The 22,304-nt window shown below is 38.1% G+C and overlaps 1 protein-coding gene across 5 annotated transcripts in view; it reads left to right on the forward strand.

Annotated features, from left to right (window-relative positions):
* The window catches only part of NAALADL2 (N-acetylated alpha-linked acidic dipeptidase like 2), a 497,171-nt gene that overhangs the window by 73,610 nt on the left and 401,257 nt on the right, over positions 1 to 22,304 (forward strand). The window contains exons 1-2 of one of the 5 annotated variants that reach the window (XM_080409536.1): positions 851 to 5,440; positions 11,261 to 11,309. Coding sequence is in view for 3 of the 5 variants with exons in the window: in XM_080409532.1 (XP_080265658.1) it covers positions 11,021 to 11,309 (289 nt within the window). In the remaining 2 variants the exon portion in view is untranslated. Of the gene's footprint in view, positions 1 to 850; positions 20,915 to 22,304 lie in introns of those variants that run through there. The other 4 variants (XM_080409532.1, XM_080409535.1, XM_080409533.1 and 1 more) reach the window with 4 other exon arrangements.

Genomic DNA, 22,304 nt, shown 5'->3' on the forward strand with positions numbered 1-22,304 from the left:
GATGTATTTTAAAAATGACTGTCACCGGTTAGAGCCTTTCTGATGCTGCGAATGTAGGCTACTGGAGAGCAGCTGATGGTGGTCCCAGCTGCTGCCACTAAGTAGCTCTGCTACTACCGGCTGCCTTCCAGTTTTGCCCTGAACTTTCTCCTCATACACTCTGTGTAATACTTAACTGCCAGGGAAGACCCATGAGCCGAAATGACTTGAAATGCCGATGCAGAAAGCTTTAAATAATTAAAAAGGAGAAAAAGGCTGATTTGTTTGCTGTGATACTCTCCAGCAGTCACAGCTGTGTTACTGGGACAGACAGGTCTTGTGCCGGGACATGGGCTGCTCTCCACCCTTGAAGGGCAGAGAAAAGAGATGTGCACTGCTGAGGGGTGTGAACTGTCACTGTATTTTGGTGAGGTGCTGGTAGCAGGGGTTTTACTAGAGGAGAAATCTTCAAAGTCTTTGGACTACAAATGGGGATACTAGTTTCAGTTAGCACTTACTCTGTGTGTAACACTGTGTCTTGGACTAACACAGCCTCTCTGGAGGAGGTAGAGCTGTGCATCTGGTAGCGGGGACTTTCACTTGGAAGGCTTTGAGCTTAAATGTGTTACTGTTTTCTGGTGATTCAGGGAGCTGTGTTTGGGAGCTTACCGCTAAAACCCGCAAGAATAAAAGCCTGTAGCAGTGTTGTTTAGCCCTAGTCCCTTACCTCTGGTGTCCTGGCTTACTGCCTAGCCCACTGACATAACCCAGACCCTGCTGACTTTGCAGCAGATGGCCTTCTTAAGCTGCAGCAACTTCTGTATCTCCAAGGTTATACATGGGGGTCTCTTCCACATGTGGGAATACCTTGCTCTCTCCTTTACAGCGGTAGGATTGAAAGACCTCTCTATAAGCCCTCTTTCTTTTCTTCAGCCTTTCAAGGGAAACTTTTGGTTACTGCTGTTGTGTCCCCAAATAACCTGTCACATGCCTTAAGTTTCTAATACTAATACTGCAGTATAAGACGGTGTGAGTAACGAAGTGTAAGATGGTGAGACTAGGAGTAGTTTCTGTAGATTGTCCTTAAGAACCAGTGGACTCAGTGATACCTCAAGTACCATTAATTCTTGATTGGGTCATGCCAAGCTTGTCAGAAGAGCCATCTGCTACTTTGTTCTGTGTATATTTATTTATTTATTAGTAAGGTGAATCCCGACATCTCACACAGAAGAACTGTAGGGGGAATGACATTTTTTTATTCAGTTTCCTGCAGAACATCTTATCAGGAAGGATGGTTTAGCTTTTGTTGTTCATTGCTTCTGATACTCTGCATCACGATGTATTTCTTTTCACATTGTGCTCGCTGACTGTTTTCTGACTAATATATCTTGATATTTGCTACTAGAAGTGGTGTACAAAGAAGCCGTCATCAGCAGCTGTGTAGAACACATCTGAGAAAACCGTCGATAAGTATTAAAAAGCAAACGAAAATGTCTCTGTTGCCCTATTGCACTTGACTTTTTAGTACTGTTTTTTGCCATCTTTCTCCCTTGGCTCAATGTGCTTAAATACTCTGAGAGAAATATTTTGCTGGCTGCCTCCTGCATGATCTCCAGGTGCATAGGCCTATGCCCAATTTCCTGAGATACAGAAATAAGTCAGTTGATTACATTTCTGTTTGCCTTTCTGCAACCTATAATCTTCAGGCTCTACGAAGATTTAAGGCATATCAGGATAGGTTAATTCTGTGTGTCTAAATGTTTTAGATTGAAAATAAATGTTCAGCCCCTATCGGGAATAATTTACTGTTCTGTTAAGGAGGAAGAATAGGAAGTAAGTTATTACCACAGAAAATTTCACTGCAATATTCTTTTGCATAAGCTTAAATTCTGAGTAGAGAGGTTGTCAATTAGTGTGCAGATTTTTTTAATTGGCTATAATAAAAAGCTAATTGGTGTTTTGCTTAAAGAGTGAATTAAGAAAGTGTTGCTATAGGAACTTTGCATGTGTATAGTGCTGCTCTACATAACAGTGAATATAATAGTCTGATGACCTTTCTGAGCTAGCTGTATAGTCAAGGAAAAAGTGTTAAATTCAGGCTTGCTGAAGTGATCATTAAGGAGTTTGTGACTTCACCCATTTTATTGCTTGAAAGTGTCTCTGGCATTGTCTTGTTGAATGTTTCTCTTGACTCGCGTCAAACCATATAATAAATGCTGGTCTCGAAAGACCTGAACTTTTCTAAAAATCTGAGTGCTCCAATTCTGAATGTGTGAACCGATCTGTAATCTGTCAAGCATAAAATGTACTACTGGGAAAATTTCATTTTCATAATCTGAGAAAGTGTGATGATGGATCATAAGTGACAGCATCTAATCCGTTAGCTGTTGTATTCCTCCCTCCTCTCCCTGTCTTCTCACTGAATTCTGAGCCTCATCTGAAACACTGGAATTACGGTTTTAAGTCAGATGGGGTTTCTGTTCTAATTTGCAATATTCTTTCCCAGCAAAAATACTTATCTTCTCAAATATAAACTTTGCTGAGGAGAGAATAATTTCTTCAGGAGCTGTGAACAGGATTTTTTTTCCTTTGGGCTAATGCTTGCCTACTTAAATTACTTCAGAGTCATTATCTGTACTTGTGCTAGTTGCTTGAAAGTTAAAGATACAGGCGACACGGGCACAAATCTTGAAGTATATTATGAACACAGTCATTCCTGCACAGGAAGGTCGTCAGTAGTGAAATAAGTGTCTCTATACAATAAAGGAAAAAACTGACACATGATCTTTTTTGTAGTTCCCAATCCTGAATCTCACTGTTGCTGTGTAAGTGGGCAAATCGTATTGTCCCCTTTTTAACTGCCCATCTAGAAAATGCAGGAGTGAGAGATCCTGCAGTTATTAGTGACAGAAAAATGTTCTGTGCATTTCAAAACAATGCAGTGACTGTCTTAAGTGCAGAAGACTGGACAAAATGATGACCTGTTGACTTTTTTGTGGAAAAGGTTCACGGTGTTCTTTTCCCTTTCTGGTTTTCAATTGTAAAAAAATAAAATCATTCAGTGTCTGCAAAATTTGCCCCTTCACTTGTTCTTCAAACTGGTAAAACACAAAAATCTTCGAGTTTGGTTAGTTTGTAATTTAACTTCCACCACCCTTTTCTTCTCAGTAGATGCTTAGAAGAAATCAAAGATTCTTTGAAGTGGGCAAATTCAGGAGAAGCTCTCAGAATTCTCTGCAATTGTACAGTCTGCTTCTTTCTGTAACTCTGGATCATGACTGAGTAGTACCTTAACTTAGTGGCTATTTTCCCCTTGATACACATATGTAAGTCCGATTAGTGTTAATGTCTTTTTGAAATGCTTCCCTCATATATTCAGTATCTACTACTGATGTCCAAACCTTAGAGTCTTATGAGTTGCGTGGCATGTGGCTGTCTCTAGAGCTTAATAGAAAGTTTGATTTAATCTCTTAGTTCATCTTTTGAGCAGTAAAACTGTAAGACAGATAAAATGTTTTAACGTGAAGCTTTTATCTGAGACCTGTGAGCAAATAAGTCCTTTTTTTCTGGTCCAGGGAAAGGACTGATTTCATTCCCCCTCCCTCCCTACTTTTAACTTGCCCAGTAAGACAATAACTGTAATGTGCGCTTACATGGGCTTGTATAGTTTAAAGGTGTTGTTTTGCAGAAAAGTAGTACAATATTGTATTTATGTTTGTCAAGGAAATGTGCTTTTTGGAACTCAGTAACTCCATTCTTACTTCATTTTAAATTGTTGCTGCTTTGCCGCAGTTCATTGTCAACTGTCCTTGTGAAAAGGGGACCAGGTCTGTGAAGGGCAAAATATGAACCTACTTTAGGATTGGTATTTTCCTCATGGTTTTACTTGACTGTAGAACCCTGACCTAATGTTGATGTTATTTGTGCTTTAAATGGGGGGTTGGACTGTGTGACGACTTAGGCTTCTCCCAACTCCAATTATTTTATGCATCTATGACAGAGCTCAAATCTACAATGATAAAGTTATTATTCTTCCATTTTTATGAGCTGTGGCTCTGTGGGGTTACAGTGAAGGCAATTACAATAACAACTGTAGTATGAATAGTTAAAAGTGCTATCAGTTGTGTTTTGTTGTTTTTTTTAAAGATAATTTATCTCTAGATGACAAACTCAAACATGTCTTTTAAAATTATCTTTTACAACTTTTATTCTCCCTGTTATTTAAAGGACAACTTTGGTCAGACCTTTGAATGCATACTAGGAAAAGATGTTGAGGCCAGTTCACACACACACACACCCAAACCCCAAAGCCTGTCCATCTCCCAACCACTGTTTTCCACCTAATCTGCGCAAGGTGAAGCCTGTTTCAACACGGCTGCTACAGCCATTATGTTGGATCAGTAAAATTTATATGAAAGCCTAGAGTCTGTGAGATGGAAACTGCACTCCTGCTACTTCAGTCCGTTCTTTGTTTATTGGGATTTAGCAGTAGCTGTAGTCCTACAAAATGGAGTACTGGAGGGGCTCAGTGGATTCTGCGTTGTGCGGTGGGACACCTTGGAAAAGAAGCTGCAGTGTGTTGGTCGTTTTGTTGTTGTTTTTTTTTTTTCCTTCCCTCATGATAACGTCCTTGTTGCTCCAGTATGGTTGTGTTTACAGAACATTGCAACAGTACAACTTGGTTACTATTGATCCTTTTTTCCCCTTTGTTTTATAATTTATGTAGTGCAGCATCAGAGGGTTATTAGTGGAGTTATCTGTACAATCTTTATAATAAGCTTTGATCAGTACTGAACTGCAGCAAGGTATGCAGAGACTGTTTAAATATGTACTGAGCTACCTTGTTTTGCTTGGGGAAGGAGCACATTGACACCTTTGGCATTTCATTAAAAGAAAGAGGGAGATTTATGTGGATGATAATGAGATTGCTAGTGGGAAATAGGTGAAAAATTGACGTAATCAGGATATCAGGTTTTGTTGGTTGTGGTTTTTTTTTTTTTTTTTTTTAATAAGAACACTTCTACTTTGCTGATGGCTAAACAAAACAACTGTTTATCGTCCAGTGTTTTGTTGTAGAGCAGAACCACCACCACAGGTTCCCTGAACATGAATCTGCTACTTCATGAACCAGCGCTGGAGTCAAGGGCATTGGTTTTGACACTTCAGGCAGTCATGGTTGTTTTTGTTTTTGTTTTTGTTTTTGTTTTTTTAAATGAGAAAAATACTTCATAAGTACTAGCATGTTTAAAAATGCATTCTACTTTGCTGCAGTGTCAGGAAAATTCATCTTATATTTATATTTACAAGTTTCATCATTGGAATTGGCTACTTTTCTGTTTCAGTGAATGGTATTAGAAAATGTAATGCGTTCTTCTTTTGCAGAGAATTAACGTAGAGGCCAGATTGAAAATATGCCTTCGTGAAAAATATTCTACAAAACCGATACCATCTTGGCTTTAAGGTAAATATAATAATAAAAAAAATTGTGTCAAACACCTACTCTAACTTTTCTTTTCATCATAGTTGTTCTGTTAGAGAGATATGTGAGGATATTATGTGCTGAGAACAAAGAAAGTATTTTAAGGAGGTAAGTTGAAAAAATTAATTTATTTTTAGTCAAAAATTTAGTCAAAAAATATTTAGTCAAAATAAAGTGTAAGCATGAGCCAATAATTTGGGGTAGGCTTCAGTAATTAAACAAAATGACAGTCAGTGGCATGAATGCTTATGTGACTTACATACTGCCTTGGCAAATGTTTGTTTTTATGTAAAAATTGAATATGCGTATGAAGGAGAGATCACTACAATTGAATGGAAAATGTGAAATTACGAAGGCAGCAAAGTATAAATAATTGAAAGTCAGGTTTCAACTCCAGTGTCTGTATTTCATGAGCTCAGTTGCAAACAGAATTGCTAGAATGGGAATTCACATTTTTGTTTTCTCTTCATTTTACTTTCATAGTACCATACTCCTGGTATAGAGAGCAAGGCAGTGAAAATGACAGAGGGGTAATTAAATATCTGTAGGAAAGTAAGAGCCAAACCAGAGACTAGTTTTCAGTACTCTACAGCTTTCATTATACATGTATATGCTTTGATTTCTCATGTGTATGGGAAATGTATCCTCCAACACTGCATATTTCTAATCTTTCTCCTCCAGAATTGTTTAACTTACTGTGTTCCGTGGTAAGATGTTGCAGCTTATTTTGTTTGAGAAATCATAGCAGAAACTAATTATTTTATGAACAGTTAATTACTTTCAAGAATTTCTATTTTTAATCTCTGCTAAACAGTCCTTTCTCGTGGCCATACATAGTTTGACTGTTTAGTATGTCTTGTCCATTTGTTGAAATAACTCAAAATGGGCAATTTCCAGTGTTTTTGGAAACTTTTTGGGTCTGTTTGCCCTGCTGTGTCTGTGGATGAAGGGGTCAGTGAGACTGCTGTACTCAAAGTGTTATTTTGAAGTGAAACTTTCTCCAAATTTAGCCAGTGCTGTTAGATGTAATAGAAACCATATGCTACTTCATATTCCCAGTATTAGGGGTTGTGCTGTTGGCACTTGCCACAAAACCAAGTTCCAGGCAGCATAATAAATTTGAAAAATTCACTGTCAAGGTATATTCAGTTGTGTGTTTGTTTGAAAGGCCGGGGTTTTGCCCTTAAGCATCATGTACTTCTAGAACCAGATCAGATTCTATAGTCTTGCTTGTAAAAGAAGATCAAAGTAAATGTCAGTGATACTTACAAAAGAAGTGCTGGACCTTCAGTGAACTTGCCCAGCTGCCCATGGGTTAGGACAGCAACTCGTAGCTGGATAAGAGTTTTGTTTCATTTTACACTTTTATTCTACATAATGACACTGTATCATGACCTTGGTTATATCCCCTTTAGAGTGGGGATTACGATTTTTCTATAAGGAATTTATGATAATTGGAATTTTTCTTTAAAGGACTATGGAGTTACTTAAAGAATTTGATGATAATAATTTTCTGATTTGAATAGTATTTAAATGCAGATATTCCTATAGCAAGACCCCAGGTAAGTGTGTATTAACATTTAATATTTGAGGTACTTGGTAAATACCCAAGGACTCAGAGGTGGCCAGAATGTCTTATTCTTTGCAAATATTGAACTCGTCTGAATTACTGTCATGGTATAGATAACATGTTAATGAACTGAAGCCTTAATAGGCTATGGATCAAAACAGAAGGGCTTGCAATGATGAAATTACTTGACTCTAGAACTTGCCACAATATGCTCATATAGCTTAGACAGTCAAAATAAATAAAAAAGCAACACTGCATTTGCCAGTAGCTCAGAGAGCTTGCTCACTCTGGCCAGTATAGTCACTTCCACTCTATGCTTCAAATATGTCCTGTGAACACAGTAAGCGGTTACATGGGTGGCTGGGCTTGTGGGAAGACTACTGTCCTTGAAGACGAGGTCTCTCCCAGTGCCTCTGGGCCATGTGGTCACAGCAAAACCAGTTTCAGATTCTTGATCTCTTTACCCTGTTTGGTGCCACCACATAAATTCAGCTGTTCCTTCAGCTGTATCATGATGGTGCCATGGTTTAAATTGTTGTAAAGTTTCCATTAGACTCTGGCATAGGAGAGAAATATTTAAGAAATCTGGCAGTGTAGATATCGATCAATATTGCATTTGTCTAATTAGCAAATTGGTATGAGTATGCTTGTTATTCTGAAGTAATTATAGTATAAAATCAGCAACATAAAATCCTTCTTCTTGCGCTATATACTTCGGGTGCAAATTACAGAAGTTTCATCTAGAAATTAGAAGTGAATCTTCAATTTTTACCTGTGGGAACACAACCAGAAGAAAATTTTGTGAAACGTGAGTCTGTAAAAATGCTTCTGTGTTCTAAGGAGCAAACAGTAGCAGTCCAGATGTTTCCTCCTATGCCATAAAATTCTCTCTGTCATCCAGGTCTTTTTCACACCAGGGTTGTTTCTGTGCCTTACATGTGCTTTGTGAAGTTTCATTCATTTTGATGTCTGCGTTCATAAAGTGTGTAACAGAATACCCAGGAGCCTTATTAAGGAATTGTGGGAGATTAGTCATCCTGAGTGATGGCACTGTTCCTTCTCTTATCAGTTCTTCATGTCACATGTGAAAGTATTGTGGTGTGGTTTTTCTCCTCTTTCAGCTGCTGTGTACAGACTATGCAATAATTCAGAGCTGGAGCGACTGATGTGGTTGTCCTGTCTGGAGGCAAATAGGCCTTCCTTGGACTAATTACTTCAGTGTTCAGCAGCTGTACTTAAAGCAAAAGCCTCTAATCCTGAAGACTCTGGTGATGAAAAAGCTCTTGTGATTCTTGGAAAATTGCCCAATAGATTACACTGTTGGAAAACATTTGCCCTGTTTGTTTCTTGAATTTGTCTGAATCATTTTGAAGCACTGAAAATAGCACTTTTATTTCCGCTCACCTGTGCAACCTTATGCTATCATTTTTCTGATACAGGCTTAGTTAGACTGCTAGTTAATCGTACCTGAACTTCCACTTAAATATCAGATTAAGCATTAAGCTCTTTCAGCCTTCTATTTGCAAGGATGTTTTACAGTGTTCTTCATGGTGCATGTCCTATAATCTCTAATCAGCTCCTTCTCCAGTCATCGTTAACAGACCTGAAAACATGTTCACATAGTGGTCTCAAAAATGAAAACAAGATAGAGAGACAATGCAGCTTCTTAGTTGTATGCTCCAGAGAGACCTCTGCACAGCCTCACCCGGGAATCTTTTGTTTCCCTATTACAGAATTGTGGGGTTTGTAATGCTCAATGTTTTTTAGTGCTTTGCAATAAGCTTTCCAGTATTTTAATATATTTCTTTACTTGAGGAGTTCTGTTAAACTTCAGTGTCATGGAAACGAACAAGATAACAAGAAATACCAAGAACGCATTATAGGGTGATTTGATGGTAGCATTAACATGATAAAAGTATTAACATTTGCTGAAAGAGCCGTATCTTCCCCTCTGTCCTCAGCCATAGCCCTACCACTTCCCTTGCGCCACCATGGATGCTTGAGCTGCAATGTGAAGGGCTGGATGAGGCTGCTTTGGCTGAAGCTAACCTGGGGCTGGGAAGGGGAAGAGTTTTCATCTTCATTTTCATGGTCTAGCTCCCTTTATGGCTGTGTAACTTAGCTGCTGGTGCCTGCAAGTGGAAGTTAACCTGAGGCTTCAGGATGGGGAGGGAGGGAAAATGCTGCATTGGAGGTCATGCATATTTATGTTGATATTAAGGACAGTGGATAGGCACATGGTGTGGTTCAAGCCTTGCTTTGTTTCCATGGAAAAACTGAAGATAACACTTTAACAGATTTCTGCTTCTGAGATCAATTGAGTTGTATTTATCTCAACAAGGTTTAGAATAGCATTTCCTCATGTTGAATGCCATTCTTCTGGAGTTAAAAAGCTGTCATCTGTTATTTTATTTTTTACAAATTCAAAGGGCACTTTAGTGTTGTCAGCATGAGATCATCACTGTCTAATAATAGGCATTTTAGAGGATTTCTATTAATGTCGACTTACAACAGAGCCCTCTTAATAAAAGAACTGCACCTTATAATCATGTAGTGTATCTTTCAGTACAAAGCAGTTCTATGAATTGTGTGAATTGGCTAATATCTATTAGCTGTTAAAACTCAGATAGTTTCTGATCAGAAAGAAAGTAGTCTTGTTTAACTTCCCCCTCCCCTTCATACGTCTATGAGAGCGGGAGCCTGTGTGAGGGGGGAAAAGAAAGGGAGCCTGATGGTGGTTAATGGCTAATGAATACAGCTAAGGATACAGGAACGGTTGCCAGGCAACACAGGGAGGATGGGCTGAGGTCCCTTGTCAGTACATAAAGTTGACAATTGGCTTATCTCTTGAGCTCATGAAGACTGACTTTTGCATTTTTGCATAATTTATTCTCAATATGTATCATAGCTCTGTTAGATTTTTATATTTCAGGTTTTGTGTGTATGTATTTCATTCTTTTAAAAAGAAACAGAACAAGAATGGAAGTAAATTAAGTTTTTTAGTTAAAGGAACAGAGTGTGTTGTGAATTCTGTCCCATGCAGTTATTATACTTTCAAGAAGAGAGCCATGTTTAGTAAGAGATTTGCCTAAAATTGCAAGCTCTTAGATCTAATTCCAGGTGAAGTTCTGTTTTCTTAGTCTGAGAGCCCTCTGAAAGTTACCATCAATATGCTCGATGCAGAAAGATGATGAGCTGGCGTTTGTGTTATAATTGCAATCTTGAGAAGATTGCCTTCTTCTGTGGCTGAAACACAGTTATTAAGTGACACATCTACTTTGCTTCCCTTCTTACACTGAAATAATATCAGGCTGCCAACAAAGTGTGTACACTGAGGAGTGTGACAGACTTGACCTTGTACAAGTTGTTGTTACAACAATTCAAATGAATTTTGAAAACGAGTGTTAGTATGAGCTGTAGATCTCTCTGCTGCAGTGTAATTGTACATAGGTGGTGCTCCGTTAGGCAGACGAAGGGTGGCCTGTGTTAGTTTTGTGTTCTCTAGAAGGCCTTTCTGGAAAAGTAGATGGACATTACCACGTGAAGGTGGTTATCATTAAGTGAATATTGAAGTAGTAACTTTTTTTCTTTTCTGTGGAGATAATTATTAAGAAAAAAGTTGCAGCTGGCTTGAAGACCCTGGTTGCACAATCCGGTAGGCTGTGTAGTTCTGATAGTACCAGAGGAAGTAACGTCCTTAGCCCTTTTGGCTCTCAAGAACACTTTTGGTGCTTAATGATAAGGTAAAAGCTGTAGGAAACAGGTTAGGTTCTTGTTTTGAATTGTTGGACAGGAGAATTGCCTAGCCGTTTCGTGCCTGTTTATTCCACCAGGCAAAAATGAGGTTACTGTGTGTAGATCTGCAGTTGTACTACCTTGGGAATTCATAAAAGGAAAAGAGCCCACAAAACCACACAAACCCACAAAAATCTCTCCTGCTAGTAAAAGCAATTGTCATTTGCAAAACACTTGCTTCCATTTTTTTCTTGTGAATGGCTGTTAAGACTAAAACTTTTTTGAGTGTTTGGCACACTGTGAAACCTGACCAGCTGTCAAAATATAGGGTGTTTGTTTGGAAATGTTTTGATGGAAGCTGCAAAGAAATCCATTACATTTACTGGACACTTTGTAATTATCAGACTTTGAATAAACTAGATAAAAATCAGTATTTTCATGTAACTTTCCTGCACAGTCTGTTCTCTTTCTCTCTCTCTTCCCATGCAAACACACAGAGGCAAGATAGCAGCCAGCTGTGGAGGTACTCGGAAAACCAGGTGAAAGGTTTGAAATGTTTCAATTTGTACACCCAAAGGCTTGAGGCAATTGTCATTAACAAAATGGTCTTTCTCCTTCATTTTTCATGTTGTGTGCTTTAGCTTTTGACTTACTATTTGTCTTTTTAATGGTTTGTACTTACATTACAAGCCCTAAGTTTGCTATGGGGTATTGATAAATGTTTTTGTAGCTTTTGATGATTCATGGGAAAATTTGGGTAAACTCGTCTGGACTGTATTTCACGGTAACTTGTATTCCTAAGGGCAGCTTTGGTCTGTAGGTAAAATTGCTCTTTCATGTCATCTGCATGTTTAATTGTCTGCTGATATAATTTATTAACTTAGACATAACCGCCATGATTGAAGGAACTGCATACAGCACTAGTATTACAGAAACTTTGGATCCAAGTGTTTGAAGTGCTTTAATCTACTGTATCAGTGAGGGAAGAGATTCCACATTTATGAATCTGTGTTCATGTCCATGATGTCCAAATTGTTGGTTATCTACTTCCCTATAATACATTCTAAGACAACACAACACCTTAAAAATTACTATAATTGAACCGAGAAAATAAGTAAGGATCAGTAAGATTAAAAATAATAATAATAATTATTATAGCAGTTAACAGTTTGTACAATGCAGTGCTATTCAAAAAAGTCTGGACAGCTTCTGTAATGTTAACAGGAATGTTCTTTTATTTACAACCAAATTAAATACTTTTAAACTTTAATTGTTGGCCAGCTTTTGTAGTGAATGCAAGTGGAATGTATTTAATCTTTTCAGCATTCGATTAGAATACATGTTGGTGTCTTTTGAAATTTGGTACTGCTAATCTGTTAACACATTGGTTACATTGAAACATTGGTTAAGAAAACTGAAACTATGCGAGTTGTTCTTTAAAATGATGCTTTAATCAGCCAGTGTTGACACTTTTGACTTATTTTTGCATGGGTTTTCTTTAGTTTTCTTTGACTGCCTCACACTGTACTAATTTCTGTAAAAACAAAAGTTTTTCTTATGGCACTGAAACAGAAAGTCATGGAAAGTTGAACCCAGAGTAGAGAAGAGTTAAAGGATTTTTTTTTTTTTTTTTTTTTTGCGTACTGTGAGCATGGTTTGAAAGAGAGATTCTGATTCCTTTTCTTAATTATGGACACAGAATTAACTTCTCATCCTTCATTTGGGCCTCTGTGCTGTTTTATTTACCTTGCTTAATACCATGTCTGAGATATGGAGATAATTTATTGATTGAAGTGTATGAAACAAATGCATTGTATGGAAGCAGGGAAAAAGGGGCACGGGCAATGTATTTTAGATTTCATTTCCTATGTTTCTTCTGCATTAAAAAAAAAAAAAATCTATGTGAAAATATATTAAGCAATGCAATAACTGCATACTAGTAAATACAAAGCCAACAGCTGTGTTTTCCAAGTGTATACCGCTGGAACTGGGAAAAATAAAACTTTACTGCAGATTTGGGGAGAAATGGAAAACAATGCTAATCTAAAATAATTTATCTTTTTTTTTCTTTTTTTTTTTTTTTTTCTTTTCTCACTTGGGGAGAATAAGATTTTGCTGCCTTTACTATCACTGGAAAAATGTAGCTCATTCTGTTTTTTAGGAGTATTGCACGGATAATTCAGAGATGCAAACAACAATGGAAAGTGTTATTCCATACTAGAAACACTTTATATATGAAGTTACTTAGTAAATAATTGGACAGGCTTTGGAAAACTTGGGAAAAAGGAGGAATTTATTCAATCTGAAGCACAGTTCAAGTGTGATGCATGTGCCCTGCTGTCAGAGAAGGTGTGCTAGGCCTTCGGCTGAGTTGGTTTGTGCAGTCCAAGTGTTAACGTCACCTGCCCATCTGATTGTGCAGAGTAGTCGTAAAAAACTAATGAAATGTGCTTTATCTGCAGAGGTTCGTAAGCAGATGTGAAAGCATCTCACTGGAGAGGAGATGGAAAATTACGGGTGTGCTGAACTTGGGCTGCACGTATACGTGCATACTGCATGGTGCATCTGGGCCAGAGAGGATGCTGGACTCACCCAGTAGCTTGCCAGCACCAAAACGAGCCGTCTTGCTCCTGTGTTCTGTGCTCCTTTGTGGGCTGAGTAACACTTTTTTTTTTTTTTTTTAAGTAGCAGAAAACTGAGAAGTGGTAGGAAAAAACAGGTAGCTTTGTGCTGGCTAAACTGGGAATAATGAACTGAATCAGCTTATCATAGCGTGAGAAGACTGCACCTGGCACAAGGAGGCAGCCAGTCAGTAAACTCGCTATAAAAGCAATAAATGAGTGTAGGATACTGTTTTAGTGACAACTTTTTTTCAGTATGCCCCCTCGTTTGTCATTAGTATGTATCATTTGTCCGACTTGCTGTGCAGAGGCTCACTGTTTAGCCTGGCTGATGGTATGACAAAGCGGAGTTGTGTTGCTTCGCTTGATTTGGGAGGGAACAGTTTGCCAGCTCGTAGTGCTCAATGGGAGGGATGTATTGCAACTCATGGCATTTCATGAAATGGCTGTCATGCTGTATGCGGCAGTTCCACAAAGTGAGCTAGTTTGTTAACATAGTATTCCTTCTTTATAAGATATACATATATATGCCTTTACATAAAGATATATATATATATATATTTTACAGCTCTTCCGTTGGAACAATCTTTAGTGACTGAAAAATCACACATAACATCCTTTCTGGCTCTTCTGTATTTGCTGGGGTAGAATACACTTCAGAGTCCAAGTCTTCATTGGCTTGAAAATCCATCTGTGTATTAATTCACTGTATTTTATACAGTGTATTTGTTATAAAAGCTTGCATATGTGGCTGGAATGCAACCGGACCTACTTAAACCACAATTCTTGCCAGCTGTGCTAAATGTATCTAGAGATGAGCGTTCATCTTGCTGAAATCAAAACACAGTGTCACCCATGTTTGTCTTTTGAAGAAATGCTTCCTCTAAAAGGGTAGAATAAGGGTAAAATGGTGTTGGTTTTTTGTTTGTTTTTTTTTTTTTTTTCAATTTTTAAAGCCGATCAGCTTTTGATTCCCTGTATCAGGCTTTTAGGCTCTGTGCTTCCTAATATGATCTTAGAATAGTGAGATTTAATTCTTAGTTGTGCAAGATGGAGTTCAGTATTAGCTGGCATTTATAGTGTTAGCTCTCTTTCTGACAAATATTAGGAAAACATTTTTCATTCCCTCACCCTTTTGCACTCCTTTTATTAAGCTGCTTACTTTTGTCGTTCAGTTTGTCCTTTGCTTTCAATTATAACGACAAGATGCATCACAAGCAGGGGTGGTAGAAATAAATTGTGCAGGTATTTTTAAGCAAAACAAACAGCATCTTTAAAAAGCACTCATTTAATTTCACTGCTTTTGTAAATAATGAAGTGGATTGAAGGGCAGTGAAATTGTTACCCTTTTTACTGGATCTTATATGCTCTGCATTACTATCATTTGCATGGCCATACTATCAAGTATTGTCTTCCATGAATCAGCTCTTTATACTTGTTTGCATAATTTGATTTTGTTTAATATTGAAAAGACCAAATCAGAAGGAAAAAAGAGGAGCTAATACTTACTATTTCTATCTTCTGCAAACCAGCTTCATAGTAATGTGTCTGTAGCTTTGGCTTCTGTGCAGTCATCTTTCAGCTGCTGAAGTCAGCTAGAGTTGTTATTTATTTTCTACACTCTCATCTATATTTTCATTAAGTAGGAAGTCTAAAAACACTAGAAGTGAATCAGGAGGCCATTGCTGATTTTGATTGCTAACATTTTTTTGAGGTTTAGTTGCTAAAGCTGAGTGAAAGAAAACTGAGGAACAGGAACTGATTAGAAAAAGATATTTAAAGAAACTTCAGAAACGACATTTTGACAAAGCATCTGTTTTCTGTGGAGGGAAAAACACCTCTGTTGGGGAAAGCGGTCAAAGTGTCCTTGTTTAGCTTTCCAAAGCATGACTTATAGAGTGGAGAAAGAGAGATGTTGAGTTGTTTCCTTATGGTCAGAAAGCTATCAAATGGGGTCACAAATTGAATTGTAGTCTTAGATCCCCTCTACTGTGTTACACTTGTCAATCATGTCAGGACTGATAGGTCTCAGAGAGACAGAACGATTATCCATAATTCAGGTATTTTGAAAAGTAATGTATGCATTATTAGTAAAACAACAAAAAATAATGAAAACCCCGTGGATGTTTTGAACCCTATTTTCTGCTGCATACTAATAAATTCCCTTGATGTGTTATTTTCTCACTTAGCAAGGGACCAGGGGGAGCCTTGAGCTACCTGTTAGTCATTTTGAGATTGCTGCTCTTTGGAACCATTCTCCAACAAAGTGGCCAGGAGGAAGAAACACCTCCTGTTGGGTCTGGAAGACCTAAATCTTAGTGCTGTTCAGTCCACATCAGTATGTTGCAGGTTAGAGTGGGTGGTTTGGAGCCTTTTCTGGTCTCTTGAAAAACCCCAACAAACAACAAAACAACAAAAAACCCCCAACAAATCCAAACTAACAGCAAAAAAAAAAAACCACAACCATTTTTAAACCTAAGAAACTTTCTTCATGGAAGACTCATTAAAACTAGTTCTTTTCACCATAAAAATAGTTGTTCCAACAAAGTTATATTTTTCTGAGAAGAAGTTGTAGTGAGCTGGAATTGGTGCTCAGAAATAAAAGAGAGAAAATATGCTTTGCTTCCCACTAAGCTCAAAAGTGGTGATGTTTGCATCCGTATGTAGTCTTATACGACAGCTTCCTTGTAACTGGTGAAAACCTGTTTACCACAGCTAGGCTTGGAAATAAAACTCAAACGGGCTAGAGGAATGTGGGATGAAAATCTCATCCATGATGAAGTAAGTCTTTCTTGGGTTTTGCTCACTGCTCAGCTCGGTCTGTGCTGGTTCCGCCTGCTGGCACTCAGTCATTGCTTCTTTTTGGTTTTTAGTGCACCATTTCCATTAACACTGAAAACCTGTTTCACTGTCGTTTTTGAGACTGGTTATTTCTGCTTTTGTTTTTAATCCATTTTAATTGTGGAAGAAAATACTTTCTTCCCTCCCATCTCCTGTTTTAATTGAGACTGTAAGCTAAGCAACTGCTTATAATTTGGAGGCTGACCAAATAATGCCATCTCTTTTACTGTGCCATTTTCCATGGAACAAATAAAATAGCCTTGTTGCTCTTAAACAAATAACCAGCAAGAACAACACAAACCCTCAGACACCTACAATATAAAAACCTGAACATCAGTACCTGTGCTCCCTGTTTTTGTGAGGGAGATTGAATTAGCACCACCCTTCTCTCCTAGCACTCCTGCCATTGATGAAGGTGAAATACTTTTTATTCTTTACTGTGAAAAAGTCAGCCTGCGGTGCCAGACAGGTAGTCATTACAAGAAACTTTGTGGACTGCTTCTCCCTTGTGACATGCTTTAGAACACTTGGTTATCAGCTAGCAAGCTTTCACAGAGCCTGGATCATGGAGTCATCTTAGCAATTTGTGTAAAAAGAACTCTGTGTGGTACCAGTACTTATATTTCAGTTCCAGATATGATTTGTATTATCTGTGCAATTTCACGTGTAATAAGTGTGCCTCATTATTCATGTTTTTAAAACTATATTCTTTTTGGGGAAAAAACAAAACAAAACCAAAACAACCAAAACAAAACCACCCCTTTCTATTACATTTAAGATTATGTAGCGTAATACCTCTGGGAGTTTGAAACGCATTACCAATAAAGAATGACAGCAACTGTGTCAGCTGTTGATGGTATTACTTTGCTTACATTAATTCTGTAAAATATCTAGATTCTTGAGTAGAAACGAGAGTCCTGAAAACAATTTGGCAAGCACTTACAGCAAACCTTTCGTTTTCTGAAGGCTTTCAGTTGTGAGAACCTCTCTGTTTGTTTGCAGAACTACCCTAGAAAACTTGTGATAATATTCATCCTCTGGCAAACCTTCTAATTATTGGTGGAGGGTAACGTTTCTGAAGACATTGAACTTAGGCTTGCAGTCATGCATGACGTTTGCACTATGATTCAGTGATCTGTCTGTTCAGCATGGCTCTGTGCAGAGCATAAGATCTAGCTTTTCTCTTTTCTAGGCCTGATTGATATCATCATCAAATTATGTCTCTGATCATTGTCTGTCGGTGGCTCTCCTTTGAATCAAGGAACGTTGTAGTTGCTGTATGGTAAATGCACAGAACGACTTTCTCTTCTGGGAGCAGAACAAAACTGCTGCATTTTCACATTTGGGTTTTTCTAGAGAGAGTGAATGAATTAAGAGTTCCTCCTTTGGAAAGCACTCTATGTAAATCATTGCACGCAAGTGAGCACACCAGACAGTTTTAGGAGAGCATAAAACCAAGCTAGCCATTTCTCACCATCAGTCATTGTTGGAAGAGGGAGTGTGAAAAATCTTGAATTTCAGTCCTTTTTGCGCTATTCCCACTTGTAGGCTTCATTTCCAAGGAAGAAGTATTTTCAGCACTATCGTTCTCATCTCTTGAATTCTTAAAAATATTTAAGAGTTAACAGAAGGTGATGTGATAAAATGCTAGAACTTAAGCTACAAAATACTTCTGTAGGTGCTAAAAGCCTAAAATCAGGCTCTTTAAGGAAAGTGTTGGTACTCAGTAGCTGAGAGGAATAGTTATTTTCTATTGCCTTCTGTTTTCTTTGGAATTAGTAGCTCTCTCTGTATGGGGGAGGACCTCACAGAGTACAGCATTGAAGATGAAAACTAATCATTTTGATTTCTCCCGTGTTTAGAAGTTATAATAATCTAGGGTATTTAACAATTTCTGTCTTTCAAGAAATGGACAGTTTGTGTTTAGAGAGGGCTTTCTCTCTCATCAGTTAATTGCCACATACTTTGTTTTGCACTCCAGAACTTCATTGATAAACAAACTTGTTTTTCTTAATTATGTCTCTTAAATACAGACCAACTTAAGCTTGTTTGAATACACAAACTCTGCACTAGATTTTTTACTTCCCCATGTTTGGTGGTGAAGAAAGAGTTTCTGTATGGGCTCCTCTGCTGTCCCCAGGAAGGACTACGTGCAACCTAGGTTTTGGTTCCCAAATCAAATTGATAGTAATTGATATGCTTGCCATAGCGGCCTGGTTTGAGAGCTGAGACAAAGAAAGATTGCTGTCCAAATCTTTTTCAGTTTTAGGTGTGTTTGGTCAGCTTTGAGCTTCAGGAAAATCATGCAGATCTCCTTTTGTATTGGGGGCATATTTGAAAAGCATGAATAGACATAGTCAGGCCCTTTAATGAAGTGTCAGTATCTACTTTTGCATGCTTGTTTCATTAACTGTACTATTGGATATTTTCAGGAAAGGCCAATTTGGTTTGTTACTCTTGAAGTAATCACAGAGCCAACAAAGGTATTATTTATGCATTTCTCCACACACAAAAAAATACTGAATTTAGAGTCTGTCCTGAGGTAGAGGAAGGTGCATTAGAACCGAGCTGAAAAAGACCTCCAGCCACTATATGGGTGTTTCAATTGAATGTTTTGCTCATACTTTCAAGTGAAAACTTAGTGAATTATCTCGAGCTAATGTTCAGCATTGGAACTGGAAGTTGCTGGGTGTCTGCTGTGCAGCTGGGGAGATTGCCCAGGCATGTGCTGGAGTCTCCCCCCCCTGCAGTGACTTTAACCTGGCCTAGGGCAGCTGTGGTTCATGGACAGTAAATTGGGATCCGAGGAGGGATGAGGTGGAATGTAGGAACCACTGACTTCAAATGTTGGGCCAGGAGCTGAGTGAGGATTATGGGGAAGAAAACTAGCAAAAGCTCAGCTAAATGAACATAAATAAAATAATGAAAGGCTCCCTTTTCAAATATAAGTTCATTTTGCTTTTCTCTTTGCTTTCTTGGTAAAGAGCCTTTTCAGACTGTGGAACGGTTCATTTAAGCTGGCTAATTTGATAATCAGGCGAGGATAAAGCATGAGGTTTTTCTTGTAAACTTCATTTTTGTGAACCAGGTGAGAAGTTCTTTTGGAATTCATTGCTCAGATGATTCTGGTTTGGTATGTCTGATTTACTTTCTCTAGCAAAAGTGAGACATTGAAGTATGGCTAAAAGCTGGTTGTGTGTGTGGATGAGGTAGGTGCTTAGCATGCACGGAAACAGTGGACAGTAAATCACTAAAGGGCATATATATTTTTTACTTCTTCCTGTGTGATGATTAGCTTGAGGATTGGGGATATTCTTATTTGTAAATAAAACTTTTGTTTGAATTGGCATAGTTTGTTTCAGAAATTCTGCTTTAAAGGTATGCTTTATCTAGCCTGAATTATCTTGAAAGACTACTTCATGTTTTCCCCATCTGTGTTTCTGTTCCAATAAATAATCATTTCAGTACTTTTTTTAAAAAGGGAGGAAAAATACAATACAGTTTAGTTGTAAAAATATACTTATTTTCTACTGGATTAAAAAATATTATAATGCTATTGATTAGACCATTTTGAGATTATTCCAGACAGAGGTTAACATTGTGAGAACTACTTAGCTCTCACACTGCGAGAACTACTTAGCTCTTTTAATTTGTCATTGTTTGTTCTTTTAAAATAGTGCTATGGCTTCTCTTTGATTTTTGTCATTGGCAGTTGCAAATGTAAATGTTAAAATAAAGCTAACTTTGTAGGCAGAGATACAGGTGCACTTGTTCAACAAATTGATCACAAATGCATCAGACACCTGTTATTTGATTTCCACATCAGAAAAGAACAAATATTTTCTTGGACCTGAACTTGAAGTCTGGCTGGGTGAGATTATCTTAAAAATTTGTGTCCTTGTGCTGGGGAAAGAGGAGAAACAAAGTACCTTTTTGTTTCGTTTAGAAGCCCTTTCTGTTATACAGTCAAAACAATCTCAAAATTACAGTGTTCAAGTAATGCATTTTTCTTGGAGGTAATCCTTGTGAAAGACAGTGGTTCCTTGGAGGTAATCCTGGTGAAAGGCAGTGGAAGGGTGGGTGTGGGTTTTAGATTTTGGGATCTTTGCAAAAATTTCGCCAAGGGGCACTGTGTCTGTGGCAATCATTGTTCTCAGTGGTGGAGAGCTGTGGCTGCGGAGTTCCCATCCCACAGAGATTGGCTTGATATAGTTATCGTTTAGTTTTCCTGTGAAATGAAAATTTAGAGGATCTTTAAAATCAGTTGCAAACATTCTGCAGGCTTTGGCATTTTGACTAAAACACCTGCTGCGAAAGAGAAAATGTCTTGGGATTGCTGTCTGTGTGAAAGTGAAAGGAAAGGGTGGGGAACAAATAAGGAGGAGAGTCCAAGAGGAGACAAAGCAGCCTTGCCTGAAGCACATGTTAATCAAAGGAGATCAAAGGATGTGATGTCAGTTTATAGAGAAACAGGTCAGGCAAGCCCAGGTAGCTCAGGAAGCAAGATACTAATTATTCACAGAAGAAAGTTAGGTGTACGGTTACCATGCACACTTGAAAGTCAGGAGGTCAAAACTTGCACAGTGACCAAGTCAACTCGATAAAACGACTTGGCTCCTTACAGGGCAGCTTATTGTTTTCTAGAAATGGGAGAGAATGAATCTAGTGTACAGAGCCTGTGCCAACAAGGTAAGCACATTCAACCTGGGAAATGCTGTGCTGTTGGGAGGTTCGGGGCATTGTTAGTCTCTGCATGTGGGAGCTTGTTTTCCTGTGGGCTGTTGCAGCATGTGCTGTGCGTCCACATGAGGGGATGTGTTTTTGCATGTGCATGTGTTTTGGGGAAAGGAGGAAATCCACATCCATCATCTCTGCAAAACTTGTTTTTAAAAATAACATGGCATGAATTTAGAAGGGTAAGGGAAGGCCTGATAAGATCGCGTAAGCATTTGGCACTGCATTGCCAACACAAGTGGCTTGAAACTTCAGGTGTCTGTGGATGTTGAGGGTACTGTTCTGTAACTTAGTTCAGTCTTATGCAAATATTTTTTTGGATAGGAAATGCTTTGCACAACCGTTTTACACAAATTGAGTACCTGCTGCCTGTGAGCTGGGCATGGCAGATGCATAAAGATGAAAGATACTATTTGCATTTTGTATTCTTGGCTTATTCCGGATTGTTGCTGTTTTGTTTTCTTCTGTGGGCTGTGCTAAGTAACACCAACACACGCATGCAAAATAGCCCTTGTAAGCACTTGTGTGAGTAACTGTAAGAACAGAGTATTCTGTCCTAGGTGTTTTAAATTTTCAGTAGAAGCCTGAACACAACCGTTCATAAATCTTGCTTAGTCCTTCTTTTGCAACATTAATGTCAAGCTTTTGCTTTGAGAAAGAATGTTTTCCCAGTAGCCCTTTTTTCTTTCAAGAGGCAGTTTTAGCGTCCCAGGAAATATTATCTTCCTGAGGAATTATTCCATTATTTTATCTTCTTAGCGTTCAGTGTTTTTTTCCCCTGACATTCAACCTGTGCTTTTCTTTTGCTTGACTTTACCAGGTTCTTTCTGGCCTCTTTCTTACACTTTGCATACCAGCCAGGGATAAAGCTTTGTATCTATTTTGGGGTTTGCAAGAATCTTCAATCTATTACAAAATTTGCAAATTATTTTCCAGGACTTGAAATGGTAACTTTCTAGGCAATGAGAAGATGTGTTGCTATTTTTCCCGTGAAGTTATTCTTTATATACATGCAAGCATGTTATACTGGGATTCAGATACATCTCAGACCTATGTTACTTGGGGATAATTCTGTTAATGCCAGAGCAGATTTTGTTCACAGAGAACTATTCCACTGCCTTTTGTGTGTGTGTGTATTAATAAGTATGTACATACTACACAGAAAATAAAAAATAGTAAATTCAGTTTTGATCCAGGTTTTATTTTTGAAAAAAGCAACAGCAACGTTCAGTAGTGTAATCGTCTAAACACCATTTCTGGTCATGAGAGAATTGCTATTGTTTCTTTCTTCTGTCTCTCCATTCAGGATCTGACTTGTGGTTGCAGGAGTATTCTGTTCAGAAAT

Source organism: Falco punctatus (assembly GCF_963210335.1).
Source record: "Falco punctatus genome assembly, chromosome: 13".
NCBI lineage: Eukaryota > Metazoa > Chordata > Aves > Falconiformes > Falconidae > Falco > Falco punctatus.